This window comes from Saccoglossus kowalevskii, chromosome 12 (assembly GCF_978046115.1).
Source record: "Saccoglossus kowalevskii chromosome 12, keSacKowa6.1, whole genome shotgun sequence".
NCBI lineage: Eukaryota > Metazoa > Hemichordata > Enteropneusta > Harrimaniidae > Saccoglossus > Saccoglossus kowalevskii.
Genome location: NC_140652.1, coordinates 4,423,848 through 4,443,184, shown reverse-complemented (window position 1 = coordinate 4,443,184; position 19,337 = coordinate 4,423,848). Strand labels below are relative to the sequence as shown.

The 19,337-nt window shown below is 37.5% G+C and overlaps 2 protein-coding genes across 2 annotated transcripts; both read right to left on the bottom strand.

Annotated features, from left to right (window-relative positions):
* Window positions 1-1,744: 1,744 nt before the first annotated feature.
* LOC144344184 (low affinity immunoglobulin epsilon Fc receptor-like) lies at window positions 1,745-3,020 on the bottom strand. The gene is made up of 3 exons (XM_078006259.2): window positions 2,999-3,020; window positions 2,409-2,617; window positions 1,745-2,124 (listed from the first exon to the last, which is right to left on the bottom strand). Exons 1-3 carry the CDS (start codon window positions 3,018-3,020, stop codon window positions 1,942-1,944), a joined length of 414 nt encoding a protein of 137 aa, XP_077862385.1. The 3' UTR covers window positions 1,745-1,941.
* Window positions 3,021-4,096: 1,076 nt separating this feature from the next.
* On the bottom strand, window positions 4,097-18,805 carry LOC144344183 (uncharacterized). Its single transcript, XM_085506305.1, has 7 exons — window positions 18,473-18,805; window positions 17,725-17,857; window positions 6,547-6,714; window positions 6,019-6,189; window positions 4,977-5,138; window positions 4,158-4,307; window positions 4,097-4,128 (listed from the first exon to the last, which is right to left on the bottom strand). Exons 1-7 carry the CDS (start codon window positions 18,803-18,805, stop codon window positions 4,097-4,099), a joined length of 1,149 nt encoding a protein of 382 aa, XP_085362431.1.
* Window positions 18,806-19,337: the final 532 nt, after the last annotated feature.

Sequence of the window (19,337 nt, the reverse complement as noted above, 5' to 3'; positions counted from 1 at the left end):
TTGTCTATACTGTTGTTTGTGAATGTCCTGAATATAATTAATATTTAATTATTATAATGATACGTCTGTGTGACATGACGGAGGTCAATCCAATCGTGTTTTCCTATCTGCGGTAGGAGCACACAAATTGAAAAAGATTTGGTTAGAAGTGATTTACCCAAGACAATGAATATTAATTTTAAAGTATTGCAAAATGACACTATTGAAGTCTGATTAAATACTCTTCGTATTGGTTGTACGTCTGACCAAACGCCTCTCATATTGATCTCATAAAGTGCCTATCCTTTAATATGGGAACAATTTTAAAAACTTTCTTTCTTCTAAAATCTAATCATTTAAATTTTAGTTGAAAAAAAAATATTTCAATGTCGGGACAATATTACAATTTGCATTCGTCATATATCTACATTGTAAGTTAATCCTGTAATGTCAATTGTCATATGCATTCTACACGGAGATACAAGTTGATCTTAATGGTTCCAGTTGTTCATAAGTTTGTAATCAGAGGTTCCTACCTGTCGCATACGACTTATTTACCACTTCCGTGTCACTGAGAATGTTCTAGAACCGTACTGTGTCTGGGTGGAATATTCTAGATTTGTTTAGAAAATGGTTGAATAGGTAATAGAACACTGTAGGAGGCAATAGAAGGTAATGGGACATTCTAGAAATGTGTAGTAAGTTCCAGACTCATTATGTATGCTGATGTAATGGTCTATTTATAGACAGTGTGGGTATATATAGGGGAGTTGTTCAGCACTGAGATCAGATCGGAGATCTCGTTGAATTGTATTGGAGTTTAAGTATCTAGTTATTGGAGTAGTGGAGCTTTACCGCGTTATTGTACTTGATGTTTGCAGAGTATAATAATACCAGTACCAGTTGAAACCTCATCTGTTGGCTCCGTGTTCGTATTTTAACATCGCCGCCAGGGAAGTCTTTTTGTTACTGTTGCCATTTTGGTATTTGAACCATCACACCTGTACTATACCAATTACGGTAATATTACGTTGCGTGTGACACTACCCTAAGCTATTAACTTAAAAATACCAAAGCACGTGCACTCATGCTGAATACACACTGCATACTAAATGATTTAATACTTTTATTGTATAGTTTATTTTAAAATCTTTCGCAAAATTGTTGACATGACTCTTTAAACACCCTCGTTAGTACTACTCCCCCTACATATCCATTGATAACCTAATCCTCCCACAAAGACATACACATAAACTCGTAACCCCTCCGTACCATCCAAATAATTACACTCATTTTGCGAACAAATATATATATTTATCATGCAAATTATCAAATCTGACGTGCTACATTATATTCTCTGGTTATATTTCTACAGTATATACATTAAATTCATTATTTAATAAGCCTTTATGAATAAATAAATTACAATTATCAGATATTAATGTATATACTAATCATTAATATATCAAAGGTTATAATTAATATGTACAAATCAAACTTAAATGCAAGTCCCAACATGACATGAAATTCTATTGCAAATTCATTTATTATGTACATTACTATAATTGCAATATATAAGTTTAATTTATACAGGTGAACCTTGACAATATACAGACTGAGCATTATGCTATTGTAATTAATCTATCGCCATGGCGATATCTGGTCTCATGGCGTGCAGTACACTAAGTATTCCATCACACTATAAATAAAAAAGAACATTTTGTGTTCTGTCACAAACGTCTTACCACCGCACACATATCCGTCGAGTGTCATATTAAGTTGCTTACATTTGTATAATATACAGAGATAATCCAATGAATGATCGTGTAATGTCGTATTCATTCACTGAAGTAATGCTTATATGTTTGGAGACTTTTGTCAGGAACATAACAAAATAACTACACATGTTTAATGAGAAAGATATTACAATGCCACGTGGTTCGTTAGAACTGCCCCTAATCGTTAAACATCATTTTCACATATATAGTTGTTCTTCTCACTGCATTTCCTAACTTCCCATTTGCCATCGGTTGTTATTCGTACGCAGTTTTTATCTTCGTCATCTATTGGTCTGTTTCCAATAATCCAGTTGCTGTAACCACCTCCAAGTATTACAGATTCGGCCCATACGAATGTACCTTCATCCTGTAAAATTAAAGGTGAAGGTAAAAGTATAAATCAGTAAAGTAATTATTGTTGGGTAACGTTGATATATTACTCACATAATGATATGAGCACTTTAAAAACACGTGTTAGGAATTTATCCATTCAAAACACATGTTACAAACAAAAATGCGTTGAATGGTGAGATTGATTTAATAACACTCTCCCTGATTGGTTTATAATTCACATTAAAATCTGTCTTCTGGCGATTTTAAAATGTATTTGTACCATAAACAACTGTAATCGTAATTTATGTTAATACTCACATTTTTGTCGGTTAAACTCGTCCAATATGGAGGATTTACGTCGTTTGTAAAATATCTCATCAAATAATCTTGTTCATCTTTGTCGTCTATGGTAACCAAACGTCCACCTCTGTCGGAGCAGTATTTGGACGACTTTTGCCAATTGAGTTTTGTGTCGATAAAGCAGTAAAAGTGGGTTGCTGTACTCCATATATACACTTCGCATATTGCTGTAACATTGAAGAGATTATTGTGATATAATGATAAACATAATAAAGTGTAGTGGATTGTAAGCACGGTTCTCCATCTCAACGGAAAAATTACTGACAAATGTGTATGTAGTCCTTAATGCAAATCAGACATACATTGTGTATGCGTTTCGTTTAAAACACGAACAGACTGAATACTAGAGATTGGCAATTTGAGATTTGAAGATTGAGGATATTTTCTTGGTGAAATAATGTAACAATACCAATACCAATTCTGAGAAGAGAACTAAATTGTGAAGCAACCAACAATTATTTTAATATTTGTATACGTATCGTCAATGTACAACTGTGCCAATAGCAGTCACTATTGTGAATGGTAGTTCTAAAAAAATATATTCTTACTTTCACATTTTACTTTTTTCATATCTCCTTTCCATTTGCCATTTGAACATTCCAGGACAGATAAATCTGTCTCAAAATATGGATCACAAATCAGCGTCGTGTTTTCTTTATGAGCAACAGTTTGGGGTCCAGTGAATGTCCCATTAAGTATATCAGGAGTTGTACAGCTTTCTGAACATCGAACATCGGAAAAGAAAGTGTTAAAATTCCGGGACTATAATGAACTTTTCTTGTAAACAATGTGCGGTTAATATATTCGATATTCACTACGTTCTATACTAGCGCAATCGTAATCGCACGGCACTGAGTAATAAAAAACGTACCTGCGCAAAGTGGAATTGGATATGTCCAGTGTCCATCTTTACATTGACTTGTATCATAACCGTCTATCGTTAAGCCAGCATTGCACTCAAAGTGACGTAAGTCGTTATGGACTATACCTCCGGATACTGTGCCACGGTCTAACACACCCAAGTCAGGGCAATCTGTATACACGAAAACATAGTAGTAAATATATTTACGTTATTCAAAGAAATATAATATATTAAGTCGCCATATTATACAGTTTCCACAGTTGTGTCTTTGGTATGTAATATTATTTGCATATCCAATTCATCAGAAATTCATTAATATTGCTAATTAATACCATATCAGTGTGAAAGCAATAATCAAACACTCCATCAGTATTCTCGGTTTTATACGACATTGAACATGAAATGAAATGTAGTTTTCTGCAAGCTTCCCCCTATCAACGCTTCACACACACTATTACAGAAATAAATAATAGGTATACTGTACAGTTATTTCTACTGATTTTGTATAAAAGAAACAATCAAAACATTTACAAACTGTTTATATTACGTAAAAAAGAACTTACTGCAAAAACCCGCCCATTTACGACTCTGTGTCGATTCCGTATCATTACCAATACATGATATTCCTCCATCCTGGGGTAGTGGGTTGTCACATAGTCGGGTTCTTGTACGATTACCCCATCCACATTCTACGGGATTATCACTCCACGCCGTCCATTTACCCCAACCACCATCTAAATAGATGCAATAAACATACACATTGAAATTAGTTGTGTGGTTATAGTTACAATGAGGACCGTAGATGATAATGGTGTGCTCATCATATGCAAACTCACCCACGGCACAAAACACTAATACATCCTGTTTATGAGTACAGTCCAATGCATCCACTGCGTCACCATGGAAACAGTAGGCGAGAGACGGCTCACTTCCTTTACAGACAACATCTGTCATCAAAATAGGCAGTGTGGACTCTGAAGCTATCGCAACGCCTTCTGGGAAATGCAGATAAATAAGTGGTTAAGTGGTTAGCCCAAACGAGTACAGGATTTGATACAGAATGTCTGAAGCATCAGCTTTATTTATATAGTTTCAATTCGGGTTGTTGAAATCTGTCTTGTAAGGCACGTATTAGTCACATAACAACCTCCCAGCCGATTTATACAATTTGTCGTTTATTATACAAACTATTTAAAACCATAATTATAGTAACATCTCCTATTTTCCGTGTCATCTCATCCAATCCATTGTATCAAGATTAAGGATTAAGATAATGTTAAAACTAAAACTACCGGGTGACTTTAACATAATTGTGTTAATTGGCGTGGACTTGGACTTCGAACTAATATACAAAGGACTCTTATGAAGATTCGTATAGTACAGTCATATAATACTGAAAATATTTCAGTAACCTGCTGTTACCCACTGAACTGTTGTCACACGTGCTATAGTTGCATGTGAATAAAGTTAATACAAGTTATCCGTACAGTATCCGTGATGGCGTTTAACTTAGGCTGGCTTTACTTTCAAATATTTAATGGGATAATGTCTACGCATCGAGAAAAAAATGTGAGGTTTAGGTTTATTTTTCTTGGTATTTATTGATGTATGCTTATGTATACATATGACGTGTTTCTGGAGATCAGTATCAGAAATCAACCAACCTGGCGGTAACCCCTTTCCAAAACCTAACTCTCTGCAAACGACATCCGTGTTTTCTATGGTCCATTGGTCACCGCATATCGTGCCCCACGAACCGGCTTCTTCCCTGTACACTTCCACTCGACCTTGGCCGAGTTCAGGTGAACCACCTAGACGCAGGGAATCTGGTGAAATGTGAAATTCACACATGAATGAACACCATTAATGAAATGAAACGAAAGATAAAATATAACCGAGTATACAATGGGCTGTAAGTTTTACTCTAGTATGCGACAATCGGTTGATAAATAGATATCGTGTATCAGTAAGATACATCATATCAGCCAATGAGATTAACCCAGTGGCGTCGGCATGGGTGGCAGAGGGGCGGCCGCCCCATGAAAAAATTGGCTGAAATCAAGCTGAAACTCTTCGTGTCAGCAAAATTGCCCCTCAAATGCAGGAAATAGTGTTTCAGAAGATCTATATGTCCAATTTGTTTAAGGGGGCATGCCCCGGATCCCCAGTAAGCCAGTAAGGTCGCGCCTTCGGCGCAAGGTTGGGGAGCAGAAACCCCCCTCCCCCACATGCAAAATGTTGTGCCGCCGCCTCCGTTACCGTGTGTTGTTATTGTTTTAGCCTCTCCAGTTTCGAATCAAACCACGGTTATATTTATCCCTGGTGTAATTTTCCGCTATCTTTTGCTATCTGTGACCCGATGTTGAATCACATAAACGCCATACGCGGCAATACGCTAAATGAAGTACTTTGACACAGTACTTTACGAAACATTACAATCTATAAAACATTCGCTAGTTTAAGATTTATTTTGAATTAGTAATTTGTAAATCGTGTAATATTTAACAGTAATCTTCGCATCAAATTTTGAATTCCAAATTAGCGTGCGCACACAATCTGCTCTTCGCCACTGGACGTCTATTCCTTACTCTCGATGCATATCAGAAAGACGCAATCGCCAAAAAAAAGCAAAAAACAAAAACAAAACATAAATTCTACCTCCAGTCGGTTATTGTCGGCATTAGCCGCGAAAAACATTATACCCACCGTAGTATCGTACATGACAGTCTATCGTTTCTTGTGTCTCCCCCATACAACCTTCGTCAACGTTGGGTTCACCGCCACGAAGACACGTTCTTTGTCTCGTGCGCGTCCCGTGCATGTTCGTGATTCCATCCTGATTAGGAGAACACGGTGCATCTTGCCACATGGACCACACTGGAAATATACACTTAGTATTATTAAACACTGTACAGAATCAAGGTGGTTGTGTCATCTAATATTATCTAATATGCATCATGTTGTAGTTCACATTTACTGATTAATTTACTATAAATTGCTTTAATTTCAATGATTGTGATCGGGGTAGATTCCGTAATTCGGGAATTTTTATATTTCATTGCGATTTTTATGGTGACGACTTATATATTCCCGTCGTTACGTTGGTTGATAGTATACGAAACATTACAATATTGTAAAGTAGATTTAAAAAGTATTAACTTGCAAATTTATCATGTGTATCATAAAGACACCTGATAACCACTGGGCTATAAATAACGATTAAGTATTACTCACATGGACAAAGCTGTGTTTCACATTTCCGATATTCAATACTGGCGCCATCACAGTCATCGCCTCCATCTCCCCTGCCTTCACATTTCCGAGTTCTCGTCTGATATCCTGCGTTACAACTCACGGAACAGTCTGACCATGACTCCCAGGAAACCCACATACCGTCAGTCACTATTAAACAAAGACATCAACGCTGGAGTTCATCATGTAAAAATCAATTTCAATAGAAACAACCTAATGACAGCCCGAGTTGGACGCAAACCAATGATAATTACGTAGGAAAAACGAATTGGAATATGAATAACCCAGAGTAATAGGCAAGTTGATTTCTTGCAGAAGTGTTCATTACTCAGTGGTTTCCCATGTTTCACCACAATTGCAACATTGCCAATAAATGCCCATAAACACGACTATGTATATTACACTTTGTTTAAATGTCGTCAAGTAACAAGTGAAATATACGGGGAAACTATGCAATAATCACTATATAGGCTAATCTACAAGCATCTGAGGAGAATGCCTAAATGATCATTTTGCAAGGATGTTGCGTGTCCAAGGTACAGTTTGTTCGCATTTGTTATAAGTAGACAGTTTATGCTGTTAAATCTTCAAATATGTGTCATAATTAGGACCTACTAAAAAGTGCATGAAATATTTTCAAGTTTGTATATGAGTAATAAAATATTTGATCCAGTTAAGATGATGCTACAAGAATATCCGTATAATTTAATGTTAACATTTTATAAAATCGCGATCAGTTTGATTATGTGAGATTCATACAAGAACAGTATTACAAGTGACTCTACAATTTGCTTTTGGTGTGTTATTATGCAAATTAGCCATTCCTTAACTAGAGTTTAATAGTTGGTGTCCACAATTCTAATCTACATTGTGTCTGAAGTACTGTTTTGTGAAACTTTAACACGATGTTGATATCTTGTATATCTGCAAAAGAGAGTCTGAAAAAGTGTTTTTGTTCTCTTGTAGCAGTATGTCAAACAGGTTGTTAGCTATGTAATTAAGTCTACTCAAGTATTTTACAATTTTGCCTTTATTATCAAGAGAACAAAATATAATATTAAAAAAAGTCATGGCGATGTAAACATCTGTGTTATTATTTAAATATTTTAAATTTGATTAACTAATTATGTTTAAATATATAAATAAAATTATCACCTTGACGAACCCGTGGGTGTAGGAGGCTTATTTCAGTGTGGCAGATAGCGCAGTACAGTTAGAATGAAATAAAATGTCAGTTGAGGTAGTTCAATACAGGTCACCTAAAGTATATATAACAATTGTTTTGTTTTGTTTTTATTCCGTGAAAACATGTGTCATTGTTATACATGGTCATACTTTTATTGTGTTACTCTATAATGTGTGAGGCTATAGTATTTTGTAAATATATTGTAACTACTCCGTACGTGTCTGGTTCGAACCTCACGTATCACACAGAATGTTGGTAAGATTAACACATCTTTCTCTCCATTACAATATCCGATACAATATGGAATATTGACATTATATTTAATCATATCACAACAACAGCAAATAACTGAGATAAATTTGTGTTCCAAACTGCAGATACTACGCATATAAAAAAGCTAGCCTCGACGTAAACAAAATTGCTTACCCATGCAATAGATATAATGAGAAACCTATAACCATATCCGGCTATTTTAAATGAACCGATCAATAATTAATTTTAGCGTTGAATAATTGAATGGCTCTGTGCTCAATTCTAAGGCCAATGTTTTTTATAATAATATTAGTAACTTAATTGGATTTATCAAATTAAAAAATAATCAATTACTAACGCTTTCGCGCTCTCTTGAGCATTTTATCTGAAACCAACCGACATATGTGAGTGAAGTGTAATAGGTCTGATGTACAAGATACATAAATTGAATTTCCTAAATAATACAGTGGAGTGTATTTTAGAACTAATTATAATATACAGCTCTCCATATTTGAACACTCCGTGACGTCATTGCTGTACCTGTCCTGTCCGTGTTCACGGAATATGTAATTATACATAAGGTAATAAAGCATCGTTGCATTTCACTTTGTATGATTCGTAATACGCCTTTCACTGAATCATGTAAACATTATATGGGCTTTGGTTTATGTAAATTTCATGAAAAATCGTATCCAACAGAATCCTGAAATCTAAATTAGGAGAGGTGAATTTGAGTGATTAAACAAAGACGATTGTGTTGGATGGGGTACTTAGACATCGTTTCATTCTGTGCACGTTAGTTTCAGTGTTCCAATCTTCCAGGATCTATTGCCAAACTGACTGACGTTATCTGTTTTTATTTTGATAACAATAATCAGTGGGAGATGTTCTGCATATTATACAAAGACGTGGCAACTCAAAGAGAGTTATAAAGGAACTAAATAAAGTATTTCCCGTGAATATTTTATGAAATTGAACAATTATTACTCGGTTTTTACATCGTGTCTCAGCAAAATGTGAAATTCTAGCATTCACCAGAGTCTATCTAATTATTTTGTAGGCTGGATTATAGCGTCCCGTTTTCTCTTCATCGGCTATAGTCAAATAGCATGCGACCGGTAGCTGAGTACGTTTTTCGAAGTGGGGTTAAATTATTTGAACGTCAAAAAATGAATGGTGAAAAGATGAGTCCTTTCGAGTAAAACAATTCTTGTAGACATTGGACATACGTTGGACGATTACTTCATTTGGGGTCTATGTAAGGTAGTAGCTACAGTGTAAACAGCAAACTATGACACTTAATGCGATCAGCTTTTGTTATTTTCGCTGACATGGTTATTTATTGAAGCTAATAATATTCCAACATAAAGTGTTATCGTTGACCATTTTTTTATAATTTGAGACCATTGATGAAAATATGACTGAAACACATAGAGTTTCCATGGATACATATCATCCGTCAGTTCTGCTTGTCGTAAGCGATCATATTAATTATAAAGATCGATCTTAATAGCATTGGTAACTAATGGCAAAATGACTCATTGTATGTGGGAGAGGTATACATAGCAACGAACAGTGACCGTCAGTAAATTATATTTGGTCGGATCCTAAAATTACAAAAACAAATCCAGTTAGAATAAAAGTAGAAAACCCCGTTGTTGAGAGCAAAACTGTTTAACGCGCATTGCTTAATGATCGCGTATGTTTGGTCACGTGCTTGTAACAGACAGGCAAAACAGTCTTTAAGCCATTTCTGAATTCTTATCACTACAAATTATCAAATGAATTCATCAATTCAGATGTGAGCATACATTGGACAACTTATGACATTTGTGGACGTTTTCGTTGACAAAGACGCCATCTAAAAGTATTAAAAAGGCAAAAGACAATTTGAAAAATAGATCACCAATGACAGTGGTAGACTAGTCAGTGTTTTCATGCGTTCCCATAGTAGATGTAGCAAGAAATCACGTGTTGTGATGCGTTCCCATGGTAGATGGAGCAAGAAATCACGTGTTTTGATGCGTTCCCATAGTAGATGGAGCAAGAAATCACGTGTTTTGATGCGTTCCCATAGTAGATGGAGCAAGAAATCACTTGATGTAATGCGTTCCAATGGTAGATGGAGCAAGAAATCACGTGTTTTGATGCGTTCCCATAGTAGATGGAGCAAGAAATCACGTGTTGTAATGCGTTCCCATGGTAGATGGAGCAAGAAATCACGTGTTTCGATGCGTTCCCATAGTAGATGGAGCAAGAAATCACGTGTTTTGATGCGTTCCCATAGTAGATGGAGCAAGAAATCACGTGTTGTGATGCGTTCCCATAGTAGATGGAGTAAGAAATCACGTGTTATGATGCGTTCCTATAGTAGATGGAGCAAGAAATCACGTGTTGTGATGCGTTCCCATAGTAGATGGAGCAAGAAATCACGTGTTGTGATGCGTTCCCATAGTAGATGGAGCAAGAAATCACGTGTTGTGATGCGTTCCCATAGTAGATGGAGCAAGAAATCACGTGTTATGATGCGTTCCCATAGTAGATGGAGCAAGAAATCATGTGTTGTGATGCGTTCCCATAGTAGATGAAGCAAGAAATCATGTCTTGTTATGCGTTCCCATAGTTGATGGAGCAGGAAATCACGTGTTGTGATGCGTTCCCATAGTAGAGATGGAGCAAGAAATCACGTGTTATGGTGCGTTCCCATAGTAGATATAGCAAGAAATCACGTGTTGTGATGCGTTCCCATAGTAGATGGAGCAATAAATCACGTGTTGTGATGCGTTCCCATAGTAGAGATGGAGCAAGAAATCACGTGTTTTGATGCGTTCCCATAGTAGATGAAGCAAGAAATCACGTGTTGTGATGCGTTCCCATAGTAGATGGAGTAAGAAATCACGTGTTATGATGCGTACCTATAGTAGATGGAGCAAGAAATCACGTGTTGTGATGCGTTCCCATAGTAGATGGAGCAAGAAATCACGTGTTGTGATGCGTTCCCATAGTAGATGGAGCAAGAAATCACGTGTTGTGATGCGTTCCCATAGTAGATGGAGCAAGAAATCACGTGTTATGATGCGTTCCCATAGTAGATGGAGCAAGAAATCATGTGTTGTGATGCGTTCCCATAGTAGATGAAGCAAGAAATCATGTCCTGTTATGCGTTCCCATAGTTGATGGAGCAGGAAATCACGTGTTGTGATGCGTTCCCATAGTAGAGATGGAGCAAGAAATCACGTGTTATGGTGCGTTCCCATAGTAGATATAGCAAGAAATCACGTGTTGTGATGCGTTCCCATAGTAGATGGAGCAATAAATCACGTGTTGTGATGCGTTCCCATAGTAGAGATAGAGCAAGAAATCACGTGTTATGATGCGTTCCCATAGTTGATGGAGCAGGAAATCACGTGTTGTGATGCGTTCCCATAGTAGAGATGGAGCAAGAAATCACGTGTTATGGTGCGTTCCCATAGTAGATATAGCAAGAAATCACGTGTTGTGATGCGTTTCCATAGTAGATGGAGCAATAAATCACGTATTGTGATGCGTTCCCATAGTACAGATGGAGCAAGAAATCACGTGTTATGATGCGTTCCCATAGTAGAGATGGAGCAAGAAATCACGTGTTATGGTGCGTTCCCATAGTAGATGGAGCAAGAAATTATGTCTTGTTATGCGTTCCCATAGCAGATGGAGCAAGAAATCACGTGTTGTGATGCGTATCCATAGTAGATGAAGCAAGAACTCACGTGTTGTGATGCGTTCCCGTAGTAGATGAAGCAAGAAATCACGTGTTTTGATGCGTTTACATGGGAGATGGAGCAAGAAATCACGTGTTTTGATGCGTTCGCACAGTAGAATGGAGCAAGAAATCACGTGTTATGATGCGTTCCCATAGTAGATGGAGCAAGAAATCACGTGTTGCTATGCGTTCCCATAGTAGATGAAGCAAGAAATCACGTATTGTGATGCGTTCCCACAGTAGATGAAGCAAGAAATCGCGTGTTGAGATGCGTTTCCATGAAAAAACGAACGCGAATTGCGTGTTTTTATCTGTTATGTACGGTGGCTCAAATATACAATTAGTGTGCTGCATGAAAATCCGTCGGCTATTCGAAAATCGCTCTGCTACTTGAAAAAAAAGTCGGTCGGCTACTTGAAAATTGCTCCGCTACATGAAAATCGGTCGGCTACATGAAAATCGGCCGGCTATATGAAAATCGGTCGGCTACATGAAAATCGGTCGGCTACATGAAAATCGTTCGGCTACATGAAAATCGGCGGGCTATATGAAAATCAGTCGGCTACATGAAAATCGGTCGGCTACATGAAAATCGTTCGGCTACATGAAAATCGGCCGGCTACATGAAAATCGGTCGGCTACATGAAAATCGGTCGGCTACATGAAAATCGGTCGGCTACATGAAAATCAGCCGGCTACATGAAAATTGGCCGGCTACATGAAAATCGGCCGGCTACATGAAAATCCGTCAGCTACATGAAAATCGTTCGGCTACATGGAAAGCGGCCGGCTACATGAAAATCAGCCGGCTACATGAAAATCGGCCGGCTATATGAAAGTCGGTCGGCTACATGAAAATCGGTCGGCTACATGAAAATCGGCCGGCTACATGAAAATCGACCGGCTATATGAAAATCAGTCGGCTACATGAAAATCGGTCGGCTACATGAAAATCGTTCGGCTACATGAAAATCGGCGGGCTATATGAAGATCGGTCGGCTACATGAAAATCGGCTGGCTACATGAAAATCGTTCGGCTACATGAAAATCGGCCGGCTACATAAAAATCGGTCGGCTACATGAAAATCGGTCGGCTACATGAAAATCGACCGGCTATATGAAAATCGGTCGGCTACATGAAAATCGGCCGGCTACATGAAAATCGGCCGGCTACATGAAAATCGGTCGGCTACATGAAAATCGGTCGGCTACATGAAAATCGGTCGGCTACATGAAAATCGTTCGGCTACATGGAAAGCGGCGGGCTACATGAAAATCGGCCGGCTATATGAAAATCGGCCGGCTAGATGAAAATCGTTCGGCTACATGGAAAGCAGCGGGCTACATGAAAATCGGCCGGCTACATGACAATCGGCCGGCTATATGAAAATCGGTTGGCTACATGAAAATCGGCCGGCTACATGAAAATCAACCGGCTACATGAAAATCGTTCGGCTACATGAAAATCGGCCGGCTACATGAAAATCGGTCGGCTACATGAAAATCGGCCGGCTATATGAAAATCGGTCGGCTACATGAAAATCGGCCGGCTACATGAAAATCGGCAGGCTACATGAAAATCGGCCGGCTATATGAAAATCGGTCGGCTACATGAAAATCGGTCGGCTTCATGAAAATCGTTCGGCTACATGGAAAGCGGTCGGCTACATGGAAAGCGGTCGGCTACATGAAAATCGGTCGGCTACATGAAAATCGGTCGGCTACATGAAAATTGGCCGGATACATGAAAATCGGCCTGCTATATGAAAATCGGTCGGCTACATGAAAATTGGTTGGCTACATGAAAATCGTTCGGCTACATGGAAAGCGGTCGGCTACATGAATATCGGTCGGCTACATGAAAATCGGTCGGCTACATGAAAATCGGTCGACTACATGAAAATCGATCGGCTACATGAAAATCGGTCGGCTACATGAAAATCGGTCGGCTACTTGAAAATCGGTCGGCTATATGAAAATCGGTCGGCTACATGAAAATCAGTCGGCTATATGGAAAGCGGCGGGCTACATGAAAATCGGCCGGCTATATGAAAATCGGCCGGCTAGATGAAAATCGGTCGGCTACATGAAAATCAGTCGGCTATATGAAAATCGGTCGGCTACATGAAAATCGGTCAGCTACATGAAAATCGGTCGGCTATATGAAAATCGGTCGGCTACATGAAAATCGGTCGACTACATGAAAATCGATCGGCTACATGAAAATCGGTCGGCTACATGAAAATCGGTCGGCTACATGAAAATCGGTCGGCTACATAAAAATCGGCCGGCTATATGAAAATCGGTCGGCTACATGAAAATCAGTCGGCTATATGAAAATCGGTCGGCTACATGAAAATCGGTCAGCTACATGAAAATCGGTCGGCTACATGAAAATCGGTCGGCTACATGAAAATCGGTCGACTACATGAAAATCGGTCGGCTACATGAAAATCGGTCGGCTACATGAAAATCGGTCGGCTATATGAAAATCGTTCGGCTACATGAAAATCAGTCGGTTATATGAAAATCGGTCGGCTACATGGAAATCGGTCGGCTACATGAAAATCGGTCAGCTACATGAAAATCGGTCGGTTACTTGAAAATCACGGTAAAACAAATTATTAAATGTTTAAAGAAAATAAGCGGGGAACTATATGCACCCGATGAGCTGAAGATGATGCATTTGTGTCTCGTATTGTTTAATTATTTTTAAATCTATATAACGGCATGGTGTAAAACTCGTATGTATATTTACCAAAAGCTTGCTACACGTGACGTACAATGAAGAGTTTAAATTTAAATCCAGAGCAATGAATTGACATAATCACGTAGATCTTTAACCGAACTTTGCGAAGAAATACTACGCGTGATAATTTACGCATGTTTTGCGATAACTTGCATACTAGTATATCTTTGTCGCTGTTATTGTAATTAAAATTATTAGGAGTTAAAATGGTATGGAAATCCATTTATGTATTATTATCACCACCGGAGGAGGGATACACGTGTTCACGTGGTTTTGAATCGTCACCTGGTTTGTTTCTACTGTTATAATACGATGTCGTTCAACTTCATCTATCTAGTACTCAAATACCAATTTGATCTACGCATATATCCGTTTTGGCAATTGAGATTCTGTCATCGTTTTTAATATCCAAATTACAAGATTAGTTTTTGTCCATTCTTGAGTATTACAAATCATTATTATAGTTCATATAGAAATATTTTGTTTATACCACATAGTGTTTATTGGTAAATATTGCGTCATGTAACTACGACTCGTCTCAATTGGGCATGTTGTACGGGAGCACCGAGTTACTGACGTTATATGACATATTTTTATAGCTTCATTGGTAAGGCTGTTTTAAACAAATCTATACCTCGTCATAGATCATTTGAAGGTGATCAAATTATGATTGAGTGTACCTCTTTATAGACCAAACATCAGCCATGATATGTGCATGGGCTTTATGAGCGAGATTTTTTCTTGTCGTTTTTCGCTTTCTTTTATATTTTAGAAATCATGTGTGCACGATATATTCACAACATGATGGTAGACAAAATTGTTGAAAATGCCTCATAGCATGTAGGTAAGTTTTGTGTGTCGCGCCAAAATTGCACACATTTCAATTATTTCAGATAACATATTGTTTGTTTGTGCAATTAGTTTGGTTGACCGTTCTATCACCTTAGCTTTGACAATCACACCAATTGTTAGTGTGCCCGACTTACAACCCGTAGTTGCGAATCATATGATATGACGGTCGGCAAGGGGTATTTTCGTAAGCTGTAATCAATTGTTTTTGTTTTTCGTAATAATGTAATTTAAACAAATAAAAAAACGTAATTTCGTAGACATGAGCAAGGTGTAAAACGTAATCAGCTATCCTATTCTTCCGTAATTCGTACACAAAGTATTGCGCATGTGCAACGACCTCACCCGGAAGTTTTAACGCACGGAAAATTCTTCGCATAACACTGGGCTTCAAATGAAGAATTACAAGTTTGTAATTTCGTACGAATTACAACATTTAATGCGGAAAATGGTTTATACACTTATACCCCCCCCCCTATCTTGTAGTTTTAGAGCAAGCGTGTATACGTAGATTTTAGAAACATCCTGTCTTCCCCTTGGAGCGTACTTTTGGACCGTTGCTTCCCTTAGAAACCATTTATATTAATAATTATTGGTGCAAGTGTATACCAAGATAGGTTATAATCTTACACACCATTTCCATCGTTGACATGTGTAATGGTTGGTGCAAGATATGCTTGCAAATTAATCAAATGAAAAAGTATGTTGTTGACATATGTCATCGCTGTTAACACTTGACAGCACAGCCGTGCGAAAAAATGATGTTAAATGACACGATATAGGCATGGTGAATCGTTGAATTTATTTGATAATGTTAAAATATGTGATAGTATTTAGTTTCAGCTGCTACCTCAATTAGCATATCTTAAACACATATTCATGACACCATTTTCAATACAATTTTTTTTTTTTTAATGAAGAGTAGTGTACGCATGAATTGTATCGACTTCTACTAATAAATTCATAGTACGTTGTACTCTTAACATGTGAACCATGAAACTTTAATTAATTAATTAATTACTTAGTTCATCCATGCAGCATAATTAATTGCTTTGCTGTCACGATGACCCAATTGCAAAGTATATACAGCTAGTTTTCCGCAAGTCGTTGGAAAGCCATACAACAACAGAAAACTCGTTTACTGAAATGACTTCTATCAAAGCATATGCACTAACGGCGCTCATATCAATATAGAGACAAGAACTTTTGTTGAGCCTAGTAGGTTTGTTGAGTGTTTTAGTGATAAATATACACGCTATCAATTTCACACGTAGGTTTTTCTTAAGTTGTATAGTTGGCGATAAAACAATTTCAAAATTTGGCGTTTGCTTTTTCCATCGAGACCTGGCACATATTATTATTGTCTCCAATGCGATCATCCTGCTTTGCATTGCTGATTCAAATTATGTTGTAGGCAAATTACAACTAGCCTAGAAAGTACTAGATTGTTTGAAGATCACCTCGGCGTGACAGGAGTAAAATATATATTCCCTATAAATTCTAAAAGAATTATGTATGTATAGCAAATAAATCAAGAGTCAGGAACGGGGGTCGGGCCACGCATGCGCGATATATGTTTTCTATATTAGCAAAATACTGACATTGGTTTGTATACAGAAGAACGTGACGAAAAAGAAAAATGTTCCAAATATTTCATGAGAGGATTGGACTAAAAGAAATAGAGGTTTAGTAAAGATCGCAACCATACCAAATCAAGAAAATGTTTTCTGCATTTGTATTTGGAGTGATTTTCTTTTGAGTGTTATTTCTCAGTATTTTCCATTCAATTTCTAGATTGTTGCGAGTGATTCCAAAAATAGCACAATATTTCAAATGTGAACTTTACCAATTGTCGATGTATAAGGCAATGAGTGGCTATATACAACGAATAACACAAGTCGTCTCACAACAGCACATTTGTTTGATGGTCTATAGCAATGTGTTTTTGGTGTCGTAGCTCGATATTATGATTTTTGCGTAATATTGTATATTCAGGTAAATAGCATTCGGATCGAAGTTGTAAACACTAATGGGTGAATTGGTTCTTTGAAGTATAATCATAGGATATTTCTAAAATAGACCACGTGGATAACTCTAAGTATTTTAAAATAGTAGCATATTGAAATTTCTTTCTATGTTTTGTCAAAAAATAAATAAAACCTTATTTTATCGAAAGTGTGTGTAAAGTCATGAGGTTGGCTAGTGCAATTGTATAGAGCGGGGTTTATGTAAGAATCTTCTAGAATATATAACATTATATGTTTTTTGCAAAAATAACTCAGAACACTCTGACTTAATGATAAAATGATAGTTAAGATAGTAACTAAGTAGGCATTTGTAAATTTGATGACTTTTACCGAAGATACAATGACGTCAACTCACCTGGTGTATTGCAGGTTGGTCCAATAAACCTAGACCCTACGATGCAATAACACATAAAGGTGTTGTGTTCGTAATCGACGGTACACACTCCCCCGTTGTTACAGGGGACAGCTGTACATGGGGTTAATCTCGACTGAAAATATAAACAGCGTGACAAACTGATTAGTGCATATATTCAAGAGAAACAAATTTTAGAACTCGGCACAAACAAATGGAAATCAGCTCTGAAAGGAACGATTTTACATATTCACTTCCATCAAGGAGGTTTTCGGTAGCGGTGGTTTCCTGGCTTGTCGGAAAATAAGTAATCAATGGATTGCTCTGAAACTTTTACCTAAGGTAATGTCTTCGTCCAAAATAGAGCCCATTGTATTTTGGCCCGCATGCACCAAAAACTATTAATTGGAGTAAATAATAATGTATCTGACAATTTGATTTTAATCACTATAATAAATAATTGTCATGTGGGTAAAAAGATCAATTTTTAGAACACCACACAAAACATACTTTCGATGTAGTTAACTGTGACTTTCGAGGAAATGGTTTCTAACAAAATCCGCTGTTCTCAACTACGTGTTAAATGCTTTTCTTTTTTTCTTATTCCACACCTGTGGCAAGCATACTCAAAGGTGTCACCAATTCAATCCTCATTAGAGAATAGTTTGAAATGATCATTCAATTAAATGAGACAGAACCGTAATCTAAAAGCAGACTGAAACACAGAATATCGGTAATGAAATAACCTTACTTCGTCAATGTCGTATTCACTTCGTTCGCCATACTCATAACCGAGACGGATGTCGAGCTGTGACTCGTGCGTGATTCTTTCTGGAATCAGCTCACATATAGCTAGATAGTGCTGATAGTTGAAGGAGACGCACTTATCTCCATGAAGTAGACATCCATACACGCATAACGATACCTGGTGAGTATATTCATAAACCACGCGATTTGGAGACATAAAGGACACCTGTTGCTCGGGAATTCTTTCCTGTAGAATAAACGCGGCATCATCTGGAATACAGATAGTTCCATGTGGCCAGAAGCATATGACTATTGCTATAGTCAAAAGCGATGCCATCGTATCCAAACTAGCTACACAAATAGATGTGTAACGGTTTTTTCTGGTTCGTAGCTTGGGTTGATGGTTTTAGTTGAGTGGTGTGTAGTCAATTTAAGTCTGTGATTGTGCGATGTTGTAGCATGGATGCATCCAGTGTTCACTAAAACAAGGTGTAACGCATTATAATTAATTATGAATAATTATAAATTTGTTATTATCTTTGTATCCTGATCACATGACTAGGCTTAACATGGTCCCGAATAAATGTAACCATTGACTGTACAATAGATTGTATGTTATATGACGTAACTCATTAGTTATCACTGTGAATATCACCCTGTGATTCATGGTCCCGCGTTTACTGATACTATGAAGTTATTACGAGGATACTGCAAAGTCTGCACAAAGACAGTGCAGCGGCAGTATCGACTGACACGCAGCGGGAGTCGATGCGATCGCGTACTGTCTTCGGGCATACTTTGCGGTATTCTCGTGATAACCTTATTACTATACATGTTTTCCTTCCAGGAATACATCATGGGAATGCCGA

What these genes read in the sequence shown, in the direction of transcription:
- LOC144344184 (XM_078006259.2), bottom strand. Translation starts at nt 3,020, where the DNA reads ATGAAAAAAGTAAAATGTGAAA. An exon ending in GAAAAAAGTAAAATGTGAAA is followed by an intron (nt 2,618 to 2,998) that starts GTAAGAATATAT and finishes TCAATGTTACAG; the next exon opens with CAATATGCGAAGTGTATATA. An exon ending in CGAGTTTAACCGACAAAAAT is followed by an intron (nt 2,125 to 2,408) that starts GTGAGTATTAAC and finishes TTAATTTTACAG; the next exon opens with GATGAAGGTACATTCGTATG.
- LOC144344183 (XM_085506305.1), bottom strand. Translation starts at nt 18,805, where the DNA reads ATGGCATCGCTTTTGACTATAGCAATAGTCATATGCTTCTGGCCACAT. An exon ending in TGAAACACAGCTTTGTCCAT is followed by an intron (nt 6,190 to 6,546) that starts GTGAGTAATACT and finishes GTATATTTCCAG; the next exon opens with TGTGGTCCATGTGGCAAGAT. An exon ending in ACAGGATGTATTAGTGTTTT is followed by an intron (nt 4,129 to 4,157) that starts GTGCCGTGGGTG and finishes GCATATGATGAG; the next exon opens with CACACCATTATCATCTACGG.